The sequence below is a fragment of the Aquarana catesbeiana genome, linkage group LG01 (genome assembly GCF_042186555.1).
Source record: "Aquarana catesbeiana isolate 2022-GZ linkage group LG01, ASM4218655v1, whole genome shotgun sequence".
NCBI lineage: Eukaryota > Metazoa > Chordata > Amphibia > Anura > Ranidae > Aquarana > Aquarana catesbeiana.
Window position 1 is genome coordinate 721,418,464 of NC_133324.1, and position 19,475 is coordinate 721,437,938.

Consider the following 19,475-nt stretch of genomic DNA (forward strand, 5'->3'; position numbering starts at 1 on the left):
CTCTTGGGCATGGAGTTCACCAGAGCTTCACAGGTTGCCACTGGAGTCCTCTTCCACTCCTCCATGACAACATCACGAAGCTGGTGGATGTTAAAGCCCTTGTGCTCCTCCACCTTCTGTTTGAGGATGCCCCACAGATGCTCAATAGGGTTTAGGTCTGGAGACATGCATGGCCAGTCCATCACCTTTACCCTCAGCTTCTTTAGCAAGGCAGTGGTCGTCTTGGAGGTTTGTTTGGGGTCTTTATGTTGGAATACTGCCCTGCGGCCCAGTCTCTGAAGGGAGGGGATCATGCTCTGCTTCAGTATGTCACAGTACACGTTGGCATTCATGGTTCCCTCAATGAACTGTAGCTCCCCAGTGCCGGCAGCACTCATGCAGTCCCAGACCATGACACTACCACCACAATGCTTGACTGTAGGCAAGACACACTTGTCTTTGTACTCCTCACCTGGTTGTCACCACACACGCTTGACGCCATCTGAAACATATAAGTTTATCTTGGTCTCATCAGACCACAGGAGATGGTTCCAGTAATCCATGTCCTTAGTCTGCTTGTCTTCAGCAAACTGCAGGCGTACTTGTGCATCATCTTTAGAACAGGCTTCCTTCTGGGACGACAGCCATGCAGACCAATTTGATGCAGTGTGTGGCGTATGGTCTGAGCACTGACAGGCTGAACCCCCACCTCTTCAACCTCTGCAGCAATGCTGGCAGCACTCATACGTCTATTTCCCACAGACAACCTCTGGATATGACGCTGAGCACATGCACTCAACTTCTCTGGTTGACCATGGTGAGGCCTGTTCTGAGTGGAACCTGTCCTGTTCAGATCCTCAGAGAGTTATTTGCCATGAGGTGCCATGTTGAACTTTCAGTGACCAGTATGAGAGAGTGAGAGTGATAACACCAAATTTAACACACCTGCTCCCAATTCACACCTGAGACCTTGTAACACTAATGAGTCACATGACACCGGGGAGGCAAAATGGCTAATTGGGCCCAATTTGGACATTTTTCCTTAGGGGTGTACTCACTTTTGTTGCAAGCAGTTTAGACATTAATGGCTGTGTGTTGCGTTATTTTGAGGGGACAGCAAATTTACACTGTTATATAAGCTGTACACTCACTACTTTGCTACAATGTAAAGTGTCATTTCTTTAGTGTTGTCACATGAAAAGATATAATAAAATATTTAAAAAAAACTGTAAGGGGTGTACTCACTTTTGTGAGATACTGTATATCCCAATAGGCTGTGGGTGGCCGACATACATCGTCCTTGATTAGGCGGGGAATCTGGAATTGGCTGCTAATGAAAAGAAAAGGTATTTGCTGAAAAGAAAAAAAATATGCAATTGTGAAATATGGAGGGGATGGGGAGCAGAAGAGAGGAACTTGGGTTTATGAATGAAGGTCTGCTTTAAAGTGGATGTAAACCCCCAATTTGTTTTAAATTAAGGCTTGTACCTTGTAGATTATAGGATAGCATGTCATCTGTGCCCAGTCTTGCCACGAAGAGTTAATCCAGCTCTGAGCAACCCTCTTATCTTTTTTCAATAAGATAAAAACGGACACACAGAGAAATAGGTGTCGGTTTCTTCCCCCCCTTGCTGTGACTGACAGGTGATTATCTTATCTCATGCACTAGCGTGAGAGAGGCATTTTGTGTACATCACATCCCCCCTTCCTTTCTTCTCCAGCTCTCCCAGGATTGGCTACTCCACACCTCATCATGATTGGGCATGCTGAAGTCATGTGGTGCCTTTCCTAGGTTTTGACTGAATGTGATCATGGGGCATAATCCACGAGACCAGCAGAAGTTCAGTGTAAGAAATTTCGATGCCTGGCCAAGGGGAGTGTAGAGTGGAGTGTCACAACTTCACCCACCGAGTGCCAGACAACAGACCCGCCCACAGAATCTGGAGTATTACGGGGCTACAAAACAGCTAAAGGGGAGATTATTGACAGATAAGGATACATGTAGGAGGCATGTATATCTCTATAGATAAGCACTATGGAAGGAATTTAGAAATGAGAGTAGGTTTACAACCACTTTAAGGTAGCCTCTCCTTATGCATTTTTTCATCAGTTTGAATTGCCCATGAACTGTTTATGAACTAAATCACAGTGCAAAGGAAAACATTTAAAAAACCTGCAAGATTGTGTGATTGGCCTTGTAATTATCACAAAGTCATGTGCACAGCACAGAATATGTTCACAAGGCCATGCCTCAAATACTTTTTTCCTTCTGTTTCTTGCATTATGTCAGTGTGAACTTAATTTTTTGTAAACGTTATTGCAAGCCTTTTTCTGATGCTAAATTAATGAATATATCTTGATGCACGAGTACTACTTCTAAGCATTATTATATACAGGAATACATAATGCATTTCCTGAAATTGGGTCTACTCAAAACTTCAAGAAGATTACCAAATAAATGTAGTTTTGCAAATAGTGCAAACAATACTTCTAGCTACTTAATCTGAAAGCAAACAAAGCAAGGTGTATAATCCACCACTCTATACACAATACAGTATCACATCATAAAGCTGGCCATGCATGACTCTTTTTTTCAATTAGCCTGATCGAAAAAAAAAATCCCCCAAAAAAACAATGGAGTCCTTCATCCACGCAAGCTAGTATACTGCTTAAGCCATTGCTGGAAGCAGCCCTAAGTCAAGGTGTTTGTGCCTAATTGAAATTCTGTCTTTACACAAAAGGCTGAGCAGTGGTGGTAACTACTGCTGGCCACAGAAAATAAAAGTAATGCACTAGGAGATATTACATAACCAAAAGGACAGACTACATAGGATGGTAACTTTTAAAACAGCCAAGTTATTTTAGTGATTTACCTGTTAATAAATGTGGAATATGCCATAAAAAGATAGAAAGTCTGAACAAAAGTTAATAGATTAACATATCTTAGGCTGCCAATAGATGACCAGAAACTATGGTGGTAAATAAGCAATTGCTTGCTGATTACGATTGCGAGGATGCTGCAACATTACTAGTGGTGCTTTTAGGCTTCATACAAACATTTTTATACACTGCTATTTGGGGCATCTGACTTTTTTTTTACCTCTAAATGCCCTTGCATGTTAGCCTATGTGCCCATGCACACATAGGTGTTTAAAGGCATTTAGAAGCAGGGGTGTTTAAAAGCAGAAAAAAAAACACTGCCAGTACTTCCACGAGCAGCATTTTGGCAGAAAAAAAAACTATTGGCGTGTGTAAACGAGTATATATACATGGTCGGATTTTCCGGCGGAAAAAGTTTGATGGGAGCTTGTTGTCGGAAATTCTGACTGTGTGTAGGCTCTATCGGACATTTTCCATTGGAATTTCAGTCACACAAAATTTGAGATCCGGATCTCAAATTTTCCGACAACAAAATCCATTGTCGTAAATTCCAATTGTGTGTACACAATTCCGAGGCACAAAGTTCCACGCATGCTCGGAATCAAGCAGAAGAGCCACACTGGCTATTGAACTTCCTTTTTCTCGGCTCGTCGTACGTGTTGTACGTCACCGCGTTCTTGACGTTCGGAATTTCCGACAAGGTTTGTGTGACCTTGTGTATGCAAGACAAGTTTGAGCCAACATCCGTCGGAAAAAATCCATGGATTTTGTTGTCCGAATGTCCGATCGTGTGTACGGGGCATAAATGTGCGTTACTGCTGGGTGCGTCAATTAATTTCAATGGCTAGAATAAATTATTATGCGTTTACAAGGGTCAAGCGGTTTTTCTGCCAAAATGCTGCTTCCAGGAGGAACGTCTAGGAGATGGGCAAATGCCCTGCGTGCATGAAGCCTTATTGGTCACACTGCTTTTATGGCCACCCTAAGCAATGTGATATACTAGGTTTGTGTGCATATGTCATTTCAGTTTTAGGCCGCTGACCCTTATAAATCAATGAAAACCATGCTTGCACTCATACTGTTACTGAATGCACTCACTCCTCCCTGCTTCAAAAGATAGACCCTATGTTCTCATTTTTATCAGCTGTCCGGGTCCTGGGATTCAGAGGACATCAAACACACAAAGTGTGAGAAGCAGACATGCATTATCTTTTGATTAGAAAAGAAAATGATAGTTTGCCAATATCAACAACTCACAGGCTCAACTTTGTATAATGAGCATATCGTGTTATGTCACAAATCCCCTGATGTACACAAAACATTCTTTCAACTGCTATCACATTTCTGTATGTCTTTTATACATATCGCCTTTCAACATTTTATGTGCTTGCACATTTCACGATTCTGAGTATTTAACTATTTTCCCTTTCCTGATTGGATCGTCTTGCTTTATAGCCAGCTCCATTAAATGCCGTTAAAGTCTTAAATCCCAACCCCAGGAAAATGAAAAAAATCCCTTGTTCTGCAAGGCATGGGTTAACTCTAGGGGTTAAACCACAGGCAGTTTTACTTACCTTGCACTGCCCGCTCAGGCTAGCTCTGTGGCTCTTCTCCACCTGAAGGTCTGGCTTGTGGCATCATGCTTTAGCTTTACCACAAACAATACAGGGACATTAGCCTTCTCAGCATACAATACAAGGTTAAAGTGCATATGGAGCTGGTCACAGCTTTCGGAGTAGGCTGTGGGGGACTGTTCGCAGTGCTGGAGGTGAATATTTGCTCCTAAATTTTCTGCCCTTAGACTTAAAGAGAATTTAACCCTTGCTGTGAGGCGGGGGGAGAGGACGGGGGAACTGCAAGAGTGGATGTTTACATCTTTTTGGAGTTTGGGTTCAATGTACTGCTAGCTCCTGTACGTGTAAACAAGTACCAAATCTGGTTACTATGAGATGCACAAGCCTCAAAGTAACGGAAAAAAAGGGATTTTTGATTTGATTTATTCATTACGGCTGGGACAATAAAAAGCAGTCTCGTTGAAGAGCGCGCAACACAGCAAACAATGCAAACAAAACAGATACTGAGACTGCAATCAATGAAGGGAGCTGGCGGACCCAGACTTGGGAAGTCGAGATGACGCACTGCCTCGACTGATGGCAGTGACCTAAGCGGAGAGCGGACTTCAGACCGCTCTCCACTGAAAACGGGTCACAGGAGTGCAAAACGAATTGCACTCCTGTGCCCCAGAGGAAAAGCCCAGACTAAAAAGCTCAGGCTGGATTTCGCCTTTAACATATGTGTAAACAGAAGCCCAGCTGTCAGCCTTACAAATCTGAGACAAATGTCTAATGCTAAAAAAGCCTATAAAGCTAACAGATCTGTCAGAGTGTTCCTTAACTGGAAAGGGAGGAACTCTATCCTTCAAACCACAGACTTGAAAGATAACTTGTCTGATCCACCTAGCAATGTTGGAGCGAGTAGCAGGGAGATTGTTGCAGGAATCCGCAGACTATACAAATAGGGATTCCGACTGCCTATAATAAGCCTCTTACAGCGTATATCACAGAGAAGACAGTGGGGAAACATTTCCTTTAGATTCTTCAGGGCAGGACAGAAGGAAGTACAGTGTCCTGGTTGAGGTGGAAGGAGGAGACCACCTTCAGGACTCAAAACAGCCTTGCCCTTATGCAAAAATTAAGAAGGGCGTCTTACAGGACAAGGCTGCCAACTCAGAGACCATCCATGCAGAGGTGATCGGAAGGCCATCTTGCAAATTAGGTCATACAGAGGAACATCCTTAATAGGTTAAAAAGGTTGCTTCAGAAAAGCAGAGAAAACTTGATTAAAGAGGAGCTGCAGCCTGCTCATATAATTTGTAATAAAAACAGCTTTGCCATTCTGAAGCTTCCCTCCAACCACTTTGCATATTAATTTATATATACTGTGATTCTGCACTTGCCAAATATGCTGCAGAAATCTCCCTCCACTAAGTCTGGCTGCATCCATTTTAACTGTGGGCAGCTGAAGCTGCTGCCTGTTCACTTCCTGGATTTACACAGACACACAGGAGGTACACCTCCAGCTCTGCAGCTTTCATTGGACCTCTTATGACTCACACCCCCCCCCCCCTTCCTGGCAAACTCTCACAAGACTGAGAAAGAGCTGTGCATGATGTCATAAGTCTAGGCTAATGACCAGACAAGAAAGAGGAAGTGGGCTGTATAAGGTATTTACTGGCAGAAAAAAAATGTTTTACTATCCAACAAGGGCAGAATATTTAATAGATGGAAACTTGAAAAAATGATTGAAGGGCCGCACTAGGGATTGAGAGGCTAAGGGTCTCAAAGAATGGCAAAGGCCAGGATTTGTCCTTTGATTGTACGCAAAGCCAGATGCTGAACTAGACCAGACTGGAAAAATGACAGACTCTAGAATGGAAAGCTCCTTGACTCACACCAAGCAATCTAGGCCTTCTAGGTGCAATGGTAGACTTTGTAAGAGGTTGATTTTCGAGCTTTTAGGAAGATAGGGACGACTGAGTCTGACAGGCCCCTGTCTCAGGACCGTGGCTTCAACAGCCATGCCATTAAAGCTGGCAACTGAGAAGCAGGATGAAACACTGCCCATTGGGACAGAAGATTGGGATGATATGGAGGGGCCCATGGAGAGTCTTCTTGGAGTTTGAGTATGTCCGAGTATAACATTTACCTGGGCCAATTCATTGTGATAAGAACCACTGGAATGTCATCCATCTCAATCCTGTGAAGGGAGGATCCAGTAAGGTAGAAAGGCATCTCCAGACCGTCTACTGTGAATGCCCAAAGTACCCTGAACTTGGCAACAAATCTGCCTAGTTTTTTGTTGAATCTGGATCCTTGCAGATGCATGTCTTACATATTTCACCTGTGGTAAAGGGCTTGAAACACCTCTGGATTGATTGGATGGAGAACCCTTTCATCTGGATCCAGACACTGACAACTGAGAATGTCCACCTGACAATTTTCAATGCTTTGGATGTGGAAGACGGTCAGAGCCAGAATGTACCCTCCTGCTCAACAGAGCATCAAATCTGCTTCTGCTTTAGCAGCATGGCTTCTGATGCCTCCTTGATGATGTATGCCACAGCTGAGGCATTGTCTGGCTGGATTCTCATTGAGTGTCCATCACTGACGAGACAATCAAATTGCTCTGAGCTCAATACTGTTGATGTAAAGACAAGCTTTTCTTCAAAGACCAAGCCCCCTGCACCAAGAGAGCATCAAATACCATTTCCATGGAGGGAAGGAATTTCCTGACTTTAGCGCCGGGTTTCAAATCCACCACACTAGGATTGAGGTTGTTTGTCTCACAATTACAGAATGTTGAGTTGCAATGGTCTAAAATAAATAAGGGAGATCTCACAGATGGCAAAAAAAAAAAATGAAAATAAATACTAAGTGGGCTTATAAGCTTATAACCCCCCCCCCCATATCTGAAATAAAAAAAAATACAAAAGTTTGCCTTTAGTTCTACTTTAAGCATCCTGGATGTCTACTAAGATCACAAAATCCTTCGGAGGCAGGGAGACCATAACTGACCTGGCAGTTACTGGCGGTTAAAACAGAGTTCCACCCATTTAAAAGTCAGGAGCTACAAAAAGTGCAGCTGCTGACTTTTAATAAACAGACACTCACCTGTCCCATGGTCTAGCGATGCGGGTGCACAAAGCCTCGCTCCTCTCCCCCTCCTTTCAGCGGCACCAGCATTGTAACAGTGGGCGCCCGGCTGTGGCGCATGCGCAAGCCGTGCGTTGTGAATGGCCGGGCAATCTTCTGGGACCTGTGACGTGTCGCAGAAGATTGCAGGGAGGGAGACGGAGAGGTGAACTTCCTGCTGGCGCCGCGGCACAAGGGGAGGAGGTGGGAGCTGGGTGCCTGTCAAAACTCCCCCCCCCCCCCCCCCAAAAAAATGACATGCCAAATGTGGCATGTCAGGGTCTTCACCAGTACTTAAAGCAGAAGATCCATTTTTGGGTAGAACTTCGCTTTAACATGCCAAACTTTTGCATGCACAATGCATTTGCCGCCAAAAGACGAATGTGATTGAAGCAGCTGAGAGAGCTCAGCCATGTGCACTGCCCTAGGAACCTGGAGGAAGCAGTGGGGAATATTGCCGCTCACTCTGTAATCCAAGCACCGATCTCCCTGCCTGTTTCGGATCCCGGGACACTTGATGATCGCTGCGCGCAGATGACATCCAGCGGAGCAGTGTACTATTGGTCCTTCTAAGTCTCCATATACCCCTTTATTAAGGGGTCCACCTAATCTGCACCGTTCTCCCTGTCTATTCCGGATCCCGGGACATCTGATGATCGTTTCCCACAGATGACATCCAGCGGAGCAGTGTGCCATTGGTCCTTTTATGTTTCCAAAGACCCCCTGTAATTAAGGGGGCCACCTGATCTGGTAAGGGCATCCTCATGATTTACTCATTTTCTTCTGCTGACAAGTGATTGACCTGGGTGAACTAGAAGAATTTATTCATTTCTGACCATATGGACTTAAATCTACTGTATGTCTTCTCACTAAAATGTACTTGTCTTAGATTTGGGATTGGAAGATTGAAAGATACAAAAGCAACCTTTCCTAGAAGCACGAGCCTTCTTTTTCTGGAGGGGTGCTCTTACTATTTGTAATTTCTTTGATGTACTTATCCAAAAAGCAGGTGTTTGCCTTCAAAGGGTAAGCTCATAAGGTACTTTTCCATGGGAGCTCAGCCAACCAGAATTTAGGCCAAAGGATTCTGCACGTGTATGGCGAGATTGTACAGAGTCAATAAGAGTAGTCCTTCAATTTGAATGAAATTTCCATTACAGGTGTATCATCCTGATCCAATCCCTCAGAAGGAAAAGATCAAGTTCAATTGCTACCTCCTCCTCAGGTAATGTGTCAAGGGCAAATTCAAAGACCAATTCAGGTTGGAGGTCAAAGGGGTATGGTTGTGACCACTGCTATAGAAATTCTGCCCATGAAATCAGATATTGTTACAGAAAATGTTTTTCTGGATAAGGCAGATGATCAAGAAAAATAGCCAGAGGAAAAAGGAGTCCGAGTAGGGACAACTGTTAGAGAGAAAAGGTACTAGGGCCTTGAGTGGATAAACTACCACCCCTACCACAGCTAAGCATGAGCTAGCAAGTCCCACTATACATTGTCTCTTGCGCTTGAGATATGCCATGCCAGTGGGAAGTCCTTGCTGTCACAATAGCGCACATCCTTGCATCCACATCACTGGTATGCATGCTGGGATCTGAGTTTTTTTCTTTTTCGTTCAACCCGCTGGTTGAAAGGAAAAAAGCTCAGTGACACACTGAAAATGGAGACAGAGGCTGAAAACACTTTTGGTACAGCTTGTATCCACTTCTAAAAAAAAGGAAACTGGTCACCTGGCTCCATAGGATTTCTATTTCTAGGCGTGCAGGTACAGAATGGGTAAACTGCAAGTACTTAGTACAATATTTAAGCAACTAAAAGTGTTCAGCAACAAAGAAGACGCAGCTGGATTGTTGAGGTTGGCAGGGCTGCAGCCTGTAACCTTGCAATATATACAGAGATGTGCTGTCGACAGTCCAAATCAAGATATGCAGGTGGCAGTGTGCCAGCCCTGCTTCCCTAGATATTGCAGATGTCCAGCCCTGGTTCTACTACCACTGTATAAAACTTTTATCAAATGAAAGTAATCACTGCAAAGAATTTTTACTGTGTTATGGGAAAAAAAAAATTTCACTTGATTTTACTCGGACATGATAATTAAACTCGTAAGTGCTTTATATCCTTTATATACTTTTTACACCTTTAAAAAGGAGGAAAAAAAATGCATGTAGTAACTTGTTTTATGTGTAACAGCTACAACGTTATTCTGCCTTGATACCAACTGCAGAGACATGCATTTACTTGCCAATTCATTTTGTCCTTTTTCATAATGATGGATGTGTGGCTGAGCAGTAACTAAGGCAGTACTGATAATCATTGAGAACAGGTTCAATAGATTTCAAATACCACTTCCACATTAGTTCCTATAATGCTGCTTTGGAAAAACTTCACCAGTCTAAGCATAAATGATCAAGCTGGGCTGATCCACCATGTCGCTGCATGAAGCAATATTGTCACTTGTTAGAATCCATTCCCTTTATATAGCTTCATTAATCATCAAAAACACTTCATACATGAATTTGGTTCTTTACAAAGTGTCTTGCTTTTACAACTTCGCGAGATGCATTACTCACATGGATTCTCACCTTATACCTTCCCCTATTTAATTCCACTTTCTGTATGAGATTGAATTTTAGAAAACTAGGACATTCATTTGCACTGAAGACAGACTGTATTATATATCTTTTTAAAATACAGTTACCCTGGGAAACTAAAGCATAGGGGACCAATCATGTGTGCGGAGACATTAAAGTGGAGCTACACCAAAAAGGGGAAGTTCCACTTTAAGTATTCCTCTCCCCTGCCACATTTGGCATGTCATTTTTTTTTTTGGGGGGGGGGGGGTGAATACCCAGTTTTGACAGGTACCCACTCCCACTTTGCTCGGATCACCTAGGCGACCTGAGCGGAAGTTCTCCTCTACCCCCTTCCTGCAGTCTTCCTACACGTCATAGGTCCCAGAACACTGTTGGACCATACAGGAGGTGCAGCGCCACTTGCGCATGCACAGTGGGCACCCAGCTGTGAAGCCACAAGCTGTCACAGCCAAGTGCCCACAATTGAGATGCCGATGATAGGGAGAAGGGACAGCTCGGGTGAGCACATCGCTGGATCCTGGGACAGGTGGGTGTGTTTATTAAAAGTCAGCAGTTACAGTTTTTGTAGATGCTGACTTTTAATAAACACAGAAACGACTCAAGCTCCTCTTTAGGAGTATTATTGGAAACTACATACTTAGTATTACATACCATATCTATTATTGGAGTCTGACAGGAACTACATCTTTTCTGGAGCTGGAACCACGGAACCCCATCTCTTGGGAAAAATAAATGTTGATTCCTTGGATTTCACAGTAAAATACTGTAAGTTTGTGAACTTTTTGCAATTACCTGAATTTCAGTATGATCAATTCTTAAAATGTGCCATTATCATCATAATCCGTCATAATAAAGACAATACACACAACATTTTTTTTTAAGACCTCAACATAAGTACATTATATAAATATTACATCCTACAATATGTGCTGAATTGGGAAGCCATAACAATTTACTGTCATAAAGGTTGCACAATAAAAGTAGCCTGTACGAGTATATAACTAATATGATTTGGACTGGTGACCTGTACAAGACATTATTTATGTGAACTTGTATAGGAATTTAAGCAGGGCACACTGTCTCAGAGGGCTCATCAGGCACAGAGACTGACAATATACTATTCAATGTAACCTTTTGCTCCTATAAAAGAGGCTATATACTTCTCATTGCTACAATGACCTCAATCTTTATAGCAATGGAAAGCTCCAACTCTAAAGTTAGAAAACGCATAAATATTTCAGAAATTACAGGTATATATAATGCGACTGTAATAAAGAAAGGAAAAACAGACTGCCCAGAGGTTTTTGTTGATCCTGGATGTTAAAGTGTACTCACTGCTTGCTGTATAGCTGACCTCGCCGACTTGTGGTAGTACATCTGCATCTTGGATAACTTGTAACAGACCCACTGAGCGGATAATTGGGTCAACACCTACAGAACTCTCATTCACCGTTACATCGCTGGCTCCTGTAATTTGATTGGTTGGTGGTCCTACAGACCCTTCGAAATCTGGAGTAATATCATCTAAGCAATCTGCATTAGGCTGTTGGGGAAAAAAAGAGAACATATTTAGGATGCTTTTTCCACAAAACAAGCCTGTAGAAAAAAATGGGATTTTTGTACTCATTGTAAAATCAATTTCTTTGAGTTCACTGAGGGATACAGGGATTAACACACAATTTACAATCCAGGCCTTGACATGTTTAACCCTTGTTAGGACAAACTGTATCCACATCTAGTTTACAACTGATAATAAAGATCTGCCAGCACAGTACTGGTTAATTATGATGCACAAGATCAATTATGGGAGTTCCACCCAGAAATGGAACTTTCGCTGATCGGCTTCCTCCCACCCTCTGGTGTCACATTTGGCACCATTCAGGGGAGAGTGGGGAGCAGATACCTGTCAAATCCAGGTATTTGCTCCCACTTCTGGCAAACTACGCCATGTCCGGTCCCCCCCCCACGCTGTCTTCTGGGAGACACACAGGTCCCAGAAGACAGCAGGGACCATTCAGAATGTGCAGCGCGACTCGAGCATGCGCAGTAGGGAACCAGGAGTGAAGCCAAAAAGTCTTCACTGCCTGGTTCCCTTACCAGGAATGGTGACGGAAGCACCTGTAAGTTGATCCGAAGATCGGCCTCGGGTGCCGGCATCGCAGGCTCCCTGGACAGGTATATGTCAATATATATATATATATGTCAAAATATATATATATATATATATATATATATATATATATATATATATATATACACACATATACACACACACACACATTATTTGTAGCTGCTCACTTTTAATTTTTTTCCCCAGGCGGAACTCCCCTTTAAAGAGAGAGTCAGTCTTTATAATGAAAGCAATAGATGCAAGATAGAGCACACACCATGAACTACATCTAGGTAATGAAGGGAAATCTCCTTATGATGAACTGGGGTCAGACAGATAGATGGAAGAAGAATGTCCTGGCTGAGGTGAAAGGCTGAAACCACCTTGAGAAGAAAGGAGGCTCCAGGTCTCAACACCACCTTATCCCGACGCAAAACCAGAAGAGGTTCTTTACCTGACAAAAACGTCAAATCAGACACATGCCTTAAAGTGGTGGTGGAAACAAGGAATGCACATAAGAGACTCACTGGGGTTGATTTACTAAAATGGGAGAGTGCAAAATCTGGTGCAGCTCTGCATAGAAAGCAATCAGCTGGGGAACCTGCCAAGGTTGCCCACTCTCCCCACTTCTATTCATCCTCGCACACGAACCCTTGGCGGAAGCCATTTGATGTCATTTGGACATATTAGGAGTAGAAGTGGCCGGCACCGCGCACAAATTATCATTTTTTGCGGATGACATTTTGTTGACTGTTACTAAACCCAGAATTTCCCTCCCCAACCTACTCTCTCTCTTAAACTCCTTTGCCTCGCTCTCAGGCCTATCGGTTAACCCGGCAAAATCTAAATCGATGACTATCAATCTTCAGCCCTCGGAATTAGCATTCCTACAATCGGCATTCTCAGTCCAATGGTTAACCTCATTACCCTTACCCTTACTATCAAGCCAACTTTCCCATGCTTTTTAGGAAGCTGGAGGCTATGCTTACTTCTTGGTCCACAATTCCGATATCCTGGTTTGGCAGAATAGCGACGATACGCATGACTTACCTCCCGAAACTGCTCTACTACTTTTTTTTTTTACCAATCCAGGTGCCCCCCATATCCTCCGAATACATCAACGTAAAATAATGCAGTTTGTATGGGGCTCCAAGAGACCCAGGATCAAGAGGCAAGTGCTTTATGCCCGCAGAATCAATGGTGGCCTTTCAGTTTCTAATCTGCAAGATTACTATACAGCAGCAGGCATCGCCCCATTGTCTCATCTCCATGAGAAACAACAAATGCCACTGTGGGCCACCATGGATTTAGTAGACTCACATCCAACGCCACTAGCTTCCCTTTCTTGGCTTCCCAGGGTGCACCGCCCTTCCACCATAGGTCCCTGTCAGGCCCATTCCCTCTGGTTGTGGGATGTGGTCAAATACTCAGCAGGCCTAATCTCCCCTCATCTTCCACTACTCCGCCTCCTTCACTGCCCTCTATTTCCACCAGGTTGCGACAACCCATTGCAGTTTGCATGGTGGTCCGATAACGGCTTTATAGACGTGCATTCTCTGTTTACCCCAACCAAAATTATCCCATTCACGGCTCTACGTTCCTCTCATGACATCTCCCTTAGGGAACATTACAGTTACCTGCAAATCAAACACTTTCTCCAACAGCTTACAAAATCTCAGTCCGCCCCTTATACTATGACCCCGTTCGAAAGTCTTTGTAGATCGCGCCCCCAATCCTCGGGTCTGATATCTCTCATATATGCAGCTATAATTAGCTCTAAGGCACCACCACTGAGACCTTATTACCTCCAAGGGGAGGCCGAGCTCGGGAAACAATTATCCAGAGGACTGGCAAATCATGACTATCACACTATCCAAATGCTCTAAGAATGTCCTCTTTTTGGAGAACGCTTACAAAATCTTCTATAGATGGTACTATACTCCGGCTAGATTAGCAAGCTTTATCCCATCTTATTCCCTCTTATGCTTCCGTGGGTGCTCCCAGGAGGGTACAATGGCGCACATCTAGTGGACCTGTCCCAGGGTATGCAGATTATGGGTCAGAATATATGCACTACTTCGCAATCTTTTCAACAACACTATAAAGAGGGACCCTTTTGAGGCCCTTTTTAGTGGAAACTGATTACAGAACTTCTTTGCCCTGAACGCCAACTGGCAGCACATATTTTTACTGCAACTAAATTGACCATAGCGAGGGCTTGGAAGACCCCGGCCCTTAGATTTGAAGCAGTTAAAAACTGCGTGAATGACATCATAGTAAATGAGAAACTTACTGCCGTATTATCAGACACTCATGACAAGTTCCTCAGGGTATGGCAACCTTGGGTGGCTCATAACCACCCATCATGATTCGATTCAACGCTCCTTTCCCTTTAATGAGCCTCCGTTCTCTCTGCTGCCGAAAAGAGTGAAATAGTTCAATGCCTTGGACGAGGTATGAAAACATTAGATATTTCACAAAAACGTAATCATCACACTATTAAGAGATTTGTGGCCGATTCATAGCACAGACGGGTTTTGTGCAGATGAAGGCACATTGAGGAAGATTTCTGCCAGATCCATGCATCGGATCAAGAGAGCAGCTGCTAAAACACCATTACATAGCAGCAAACAGATATTTGAAGCTGCTGGTGCCTCTGGAGTGTCACAGACATCAAGGTGTAGAGTCCTCCAGAGTCTTGCAACTGTGCATAAACCTTCAATTCAGCCACCACTAACCAATGCTCACAAGCAGAAACAGCTACACTGGGCAGAAAAATGAATGAAGACTAATTTTCAAATAGCACTGTTCACTGATGAGTGCCGTGCAACCCTGGATGATCCAGATGGATGGAGTAGTGGATGTTTGGTGGACGGCCATCCTGTTCCAACAAGGCTGCGATGTCAGCAAGGCGGTGGTGGAGTCATGTTTTGGGCTGGAATCATGGGAAGAGAGCTGGTCAGCCCCTTTAGGGTCTCAGAAGGTGTAAAGGTGACCTCTGCAAAGTATGTGGAGTTGCTGACTGACCACTTCCTTCCCTGGTACAGAAGGAAGAACTATGCTTTCCGTAATAAAATCATCTTCATGCATGACAATGCACCATCTCATGCTGCAAAGAATACCTCTGCATCAATGGCTGCTATGGGGATAAAAGTAGAGAAAGTCATGGTGTGGCCTCCATCCTCTCCTGACCCCAATCCTATTGAGAACCTTTGGAGCATCCTCAAGCAAAAGATCTATGAGGGTGGGAGGCAGTTTACATCCAAAAAGCAGCTCTGGGAGGCTATTCTGACATCTTGCAAACAAATTCAAGCAGAAACTGTCCAAAAACTCACAAGTTCAAAGGATGCAAGACTTGTGAAGCTGCTATCAAATAAGGGGTCCTATGTTAAAATGTAACGTGACGTGTTAAAATGTTTAAAAAGTTAAAATGTTGTTCAAAGTTTGATTGAAATAGCTTTTGATTTCAGTAAATATGCTGCAAACACAACGAATGACAATTTTCAGTTCTTTACAACCTATAAAGTGTTTTGAAACTTACTGTGCATGATAATTTGGAACAGTGCATTGTAAGTTTTTTATTTTGAAAAAAAAAAACTGTTATCATTAGGACGTTTGTTCAATAAAATTTGAATTGTACACTTAATAGTTGATAACATGAGAATTATGCTGACTGTTGTTTATATCAATTAAAAATATCGACGCATGCTCTGATGCAAGTACGAGACGGAAGCTATTGGCTACTGGCTATTGAACTTCCTCTTTCTAGTCCCGTCATATGTGTTGTACGTCACCTCGTTCTGGACGGTTGGACTTTGGTGTGACCGTGTGTATGCCAGACCGTTTGAGCGGAATTCCGTCGGAGTTCCGTCGGAGAAACCTTCGGAGTTTATTCCGATGGAAAAACCGGTCGTGCGTACGCAGCATAAGAGGAACACATTGGGAAAAAACGGAAAAATCAAATAAGCGCTGAAGCAAGCAATGGACCGACTGCCAGTATGGTTCAACCTTGGTCCCTGAGGCATCTTCAGCAACGATCACTAGTGGTTGGATGAATAACATGCAAATACTCTAGTGTTAAATACCAAAAATCAGACTTTATAGGACTTTTCTTTACACAGCTTACATATAGAGCTCTTCGCAGCCTGAGACCAAATCACTTGCCAGGCTTCGCAGGACAATTCCTCACCTATAGACCTTTCACATTTGCGCATGTAAGCATGTTTCTCCTGTTTTTGCATTGGAAAAACATTAAGAATTTAGAAAATATTGGACATTAAGACTTTCTGGGAGGGAAATGTATGATCCCTCGCACTACCAAGTAAATTAAAAAAATAAAAATAAATAAAATAGGTGAAAACTGCTGCTGGACCTAAGGTGTACACAGTGCACAAGAATAAATGTGAATAAAAGTGATCAGCGCAACTTTCTAAATCATGAATAAAGTTAATAATTGGTTGATAATGTGCTAAAATGATCAAGTAATTAAACAAGTATAACAATGAAAATGGTGATCAAAGTCCAAAATACCCAAATGTGGTGAAACGATTCTTCTAAAAAAGATAATATATAAAAATACCTTTCTGGGAGGGGCGAACCAAAACTATCCTCTCAAAAATAGGTCAGTTTTAGAAAACTGTAGGGTGGTGGCAATTTATGAGTATGCGTAATGATGTATCTGCAAGTAACCTTAATATGCTCAGCACGGTATATTGAATCTCTCCCTGAGTGTTTGAAAAGGAAGCAACTTCCTTCTCCTAGGCTCTACTAGGTGGCCAAAGTGAAATAACCTGACATCCACGGGGAGGACATCTGTGAAGTTAGACTATCTGGCACTTTGGGATTAAACAGAAAGGCTGTCAGAAGGGAGGCTATGGACATAAGAGGATGCTTATGTTTCAACATTTTCTACAGTCCACATAAAAGTGAAATAGACTGCAAGAAAGTAGAGGAAGCCATATCTGTATCAACATTCCAGGGATAAAGCTTCCTATGCTTGCCCAAAGTGAAGAATGCCTTCTAAGTGTGATAATAGACCTTACAGGGAGTGGACTTCCTTCCACAGAGCATCTGCCAAGTGTCTGGAGTACCACATCTGCTTGAACTAGTCTGAAGCTTTAAGGATCAACAAAATCCCTTCCATCTCGATCCTGCCGAGCAGACAAAATCGTTTCGGGGAGGAAAAGTATACACCACATGTACTGATCCCACAAGGCTACCACGACATCCACTGTTTCTGCTAGAGAATCACTGCACTCGGAGACAAGCCTGTCGAGTTTGTTGTTGAAGCTGAAATGCGAGAGATCCGCAACCAGGGTCCTCCACTTATGACAGAGGTCCTAGAAAACCTACAGGTTTATCTTGGTCCAGAAAACTCCCCCCGAATGTCAATTGTCCCAGTCTGGGATGTAAACTGTGGACAAGACTGGGCTGTTCTGCCCAGGGCTGGATCATATCTACCTCTTTTACGGAAAGACTTCTGGTTATTCCCTGATGACACCACTGGTGTGGCAATGTCTGATTGAATCCAGGTTTAATGACTCTCCAGCTGAAGTGTTCACCACTGCATAGACAATAATGTCGCCTGATATTCCAGAATGTTGATCAGGAAATGGGATGCCTACAATATCCAAGTTCCCTGCACCCACAAGGTGTCCAAGACTGATCCCCAGGTCAATAGGCTGGCATTTGTTGTGAGGATTTTCCAAGACATTGGATGGAAGGACTTCCCCAACTCCAGAGCTGGATTCCTGTGCCACTAGACAAAAGTCTTTATTTCCATATGAATCCATCTGTTCAAGGACTGGACTGACTTATCCCATTATGACGGGATGTTGAGTTTCAGAGATTTGGTTTGGAACTGGTTATGAGGGACTGCCCCCCCAAAAAAGCTACCATCAGTTTCAGAACTCTCATGCAAAAGCAGACAGTGGGGTGACTCCCTGACTGAAGAGTCAGAGTCTGTGAGTGGAGAATTTGAAGTTTCTCATAGGGAAAAAAAAACTCTTGCTTGACTCTAGGGCAGATGGGTACTCTTACCCATCACTGCATTCTGTTTGTATGTAGATTTTACAGTGTCCCAACTTTTTTTGAATTGGGGTTGTCCCAACTTTTTTTGAATTGGGGTTGTATGTATTGTGACATTATGAAAGACAAGGTGGTTGAGGGACACCATGCATCTAAGGTGACATTTGGTTCAGCTTTTCTGGGCCACCTTGGCAGTGTTGGTTTTGGACCAGATTTTGCATCCCACTGGTGACCACCAGCACGTGGTATAAATAAAGCAGGACTGGAATAAGAGGTTGCTCTTGGCCTGGGACTCAGGAAGCCAAAATCTGAGAGAGCCATTGAGATTGCTGTGTAAAGGAAAGGAAAAAGTTGCATAACATTTGTTTTGTATGTGACTGGGAGAAGTCCTTCACCTGTAAGGTAGGAACCTGCACTGTTTAGTTAGTACCTGAATGGCAAGGATTTACTTTCTGTTTTGTTTTTTTTGTTTCTATGAAACCTTTTAAATAAAACTGGCTACAAGTCAGATGTTTTAGAAAAAGACCTGTCTGTTGGACTCACTTTTTCCCAGGGAAGGAGATTCCCACTTGAGCTAACCCCCACAGTATGCATTTCATTTTTCCACAAGACTGGCTACAACTTTCCTGAGAGTTTTTGGGTCCACCAGCATCTCTTAAAAAACATACAAAATTGTACTATTCCTAGATGTACCACAAGTGTGTTTATATTGCACGTACAGAAATTACAGCATTTATACTATTGTGTCTACTGCATTTATAAAAAACCATTCCAAATTGTCCTGTTAACACTTCTATATACATAAATACCACCCAGCTTTGAATCCCATCATGCACTGGCTTGCTGCATCACAGAAGAGGGTGTGATAGGGCATGTTTAACACTCTGGAGCACACCTCCCTTATTACTATACCACCTCTTGTTTTATTTCTACCCACACTCTGTACAGTCTGATTGTACAATCTTCTTTAGATTTACCATCAGCTACATAGTACATGGGTCTGTCTGATTTCGGATTATTCAGGTCCTCCTGTTCCATAATGAAACTGTTTCTTACTGTGTTTTTCTGCCTTGTAACGTCCACTGTGAGCTCCAAAACCTCTCCTTTACCCCCTTCACTTACATTTGTTTGGAACGAGCAGTGCACGTTGGCTTCGGTCATGTGCACAGCTGTATACACACTACAAATCCAGTA

At 43.1% G+C, this 19,475-nt stretch overlaps 1 protein-coding gene across 1 annotated transcript in view; it reads right to left on the bottom strand.

The window, feature by feature from the left end:
* The window catches only part of RNF150 (ring finger protein 150), a 264,405-nt gene that overhangs the window by 13,765 nt on the left and 231,165 nt on the right, over positions 1-19,475 (bottom strand). Inside the window, exon 6 of the mRNA XM_073604173.1 lies at positions 11,480-11,687. Coding sequence (XP_073460274.1) covers positions 11,480-11,687 — 208 coding nt within the window. The remainder of the gene's footprint in view (positions 1-11,479; positions 11,688-19,475) is intronic.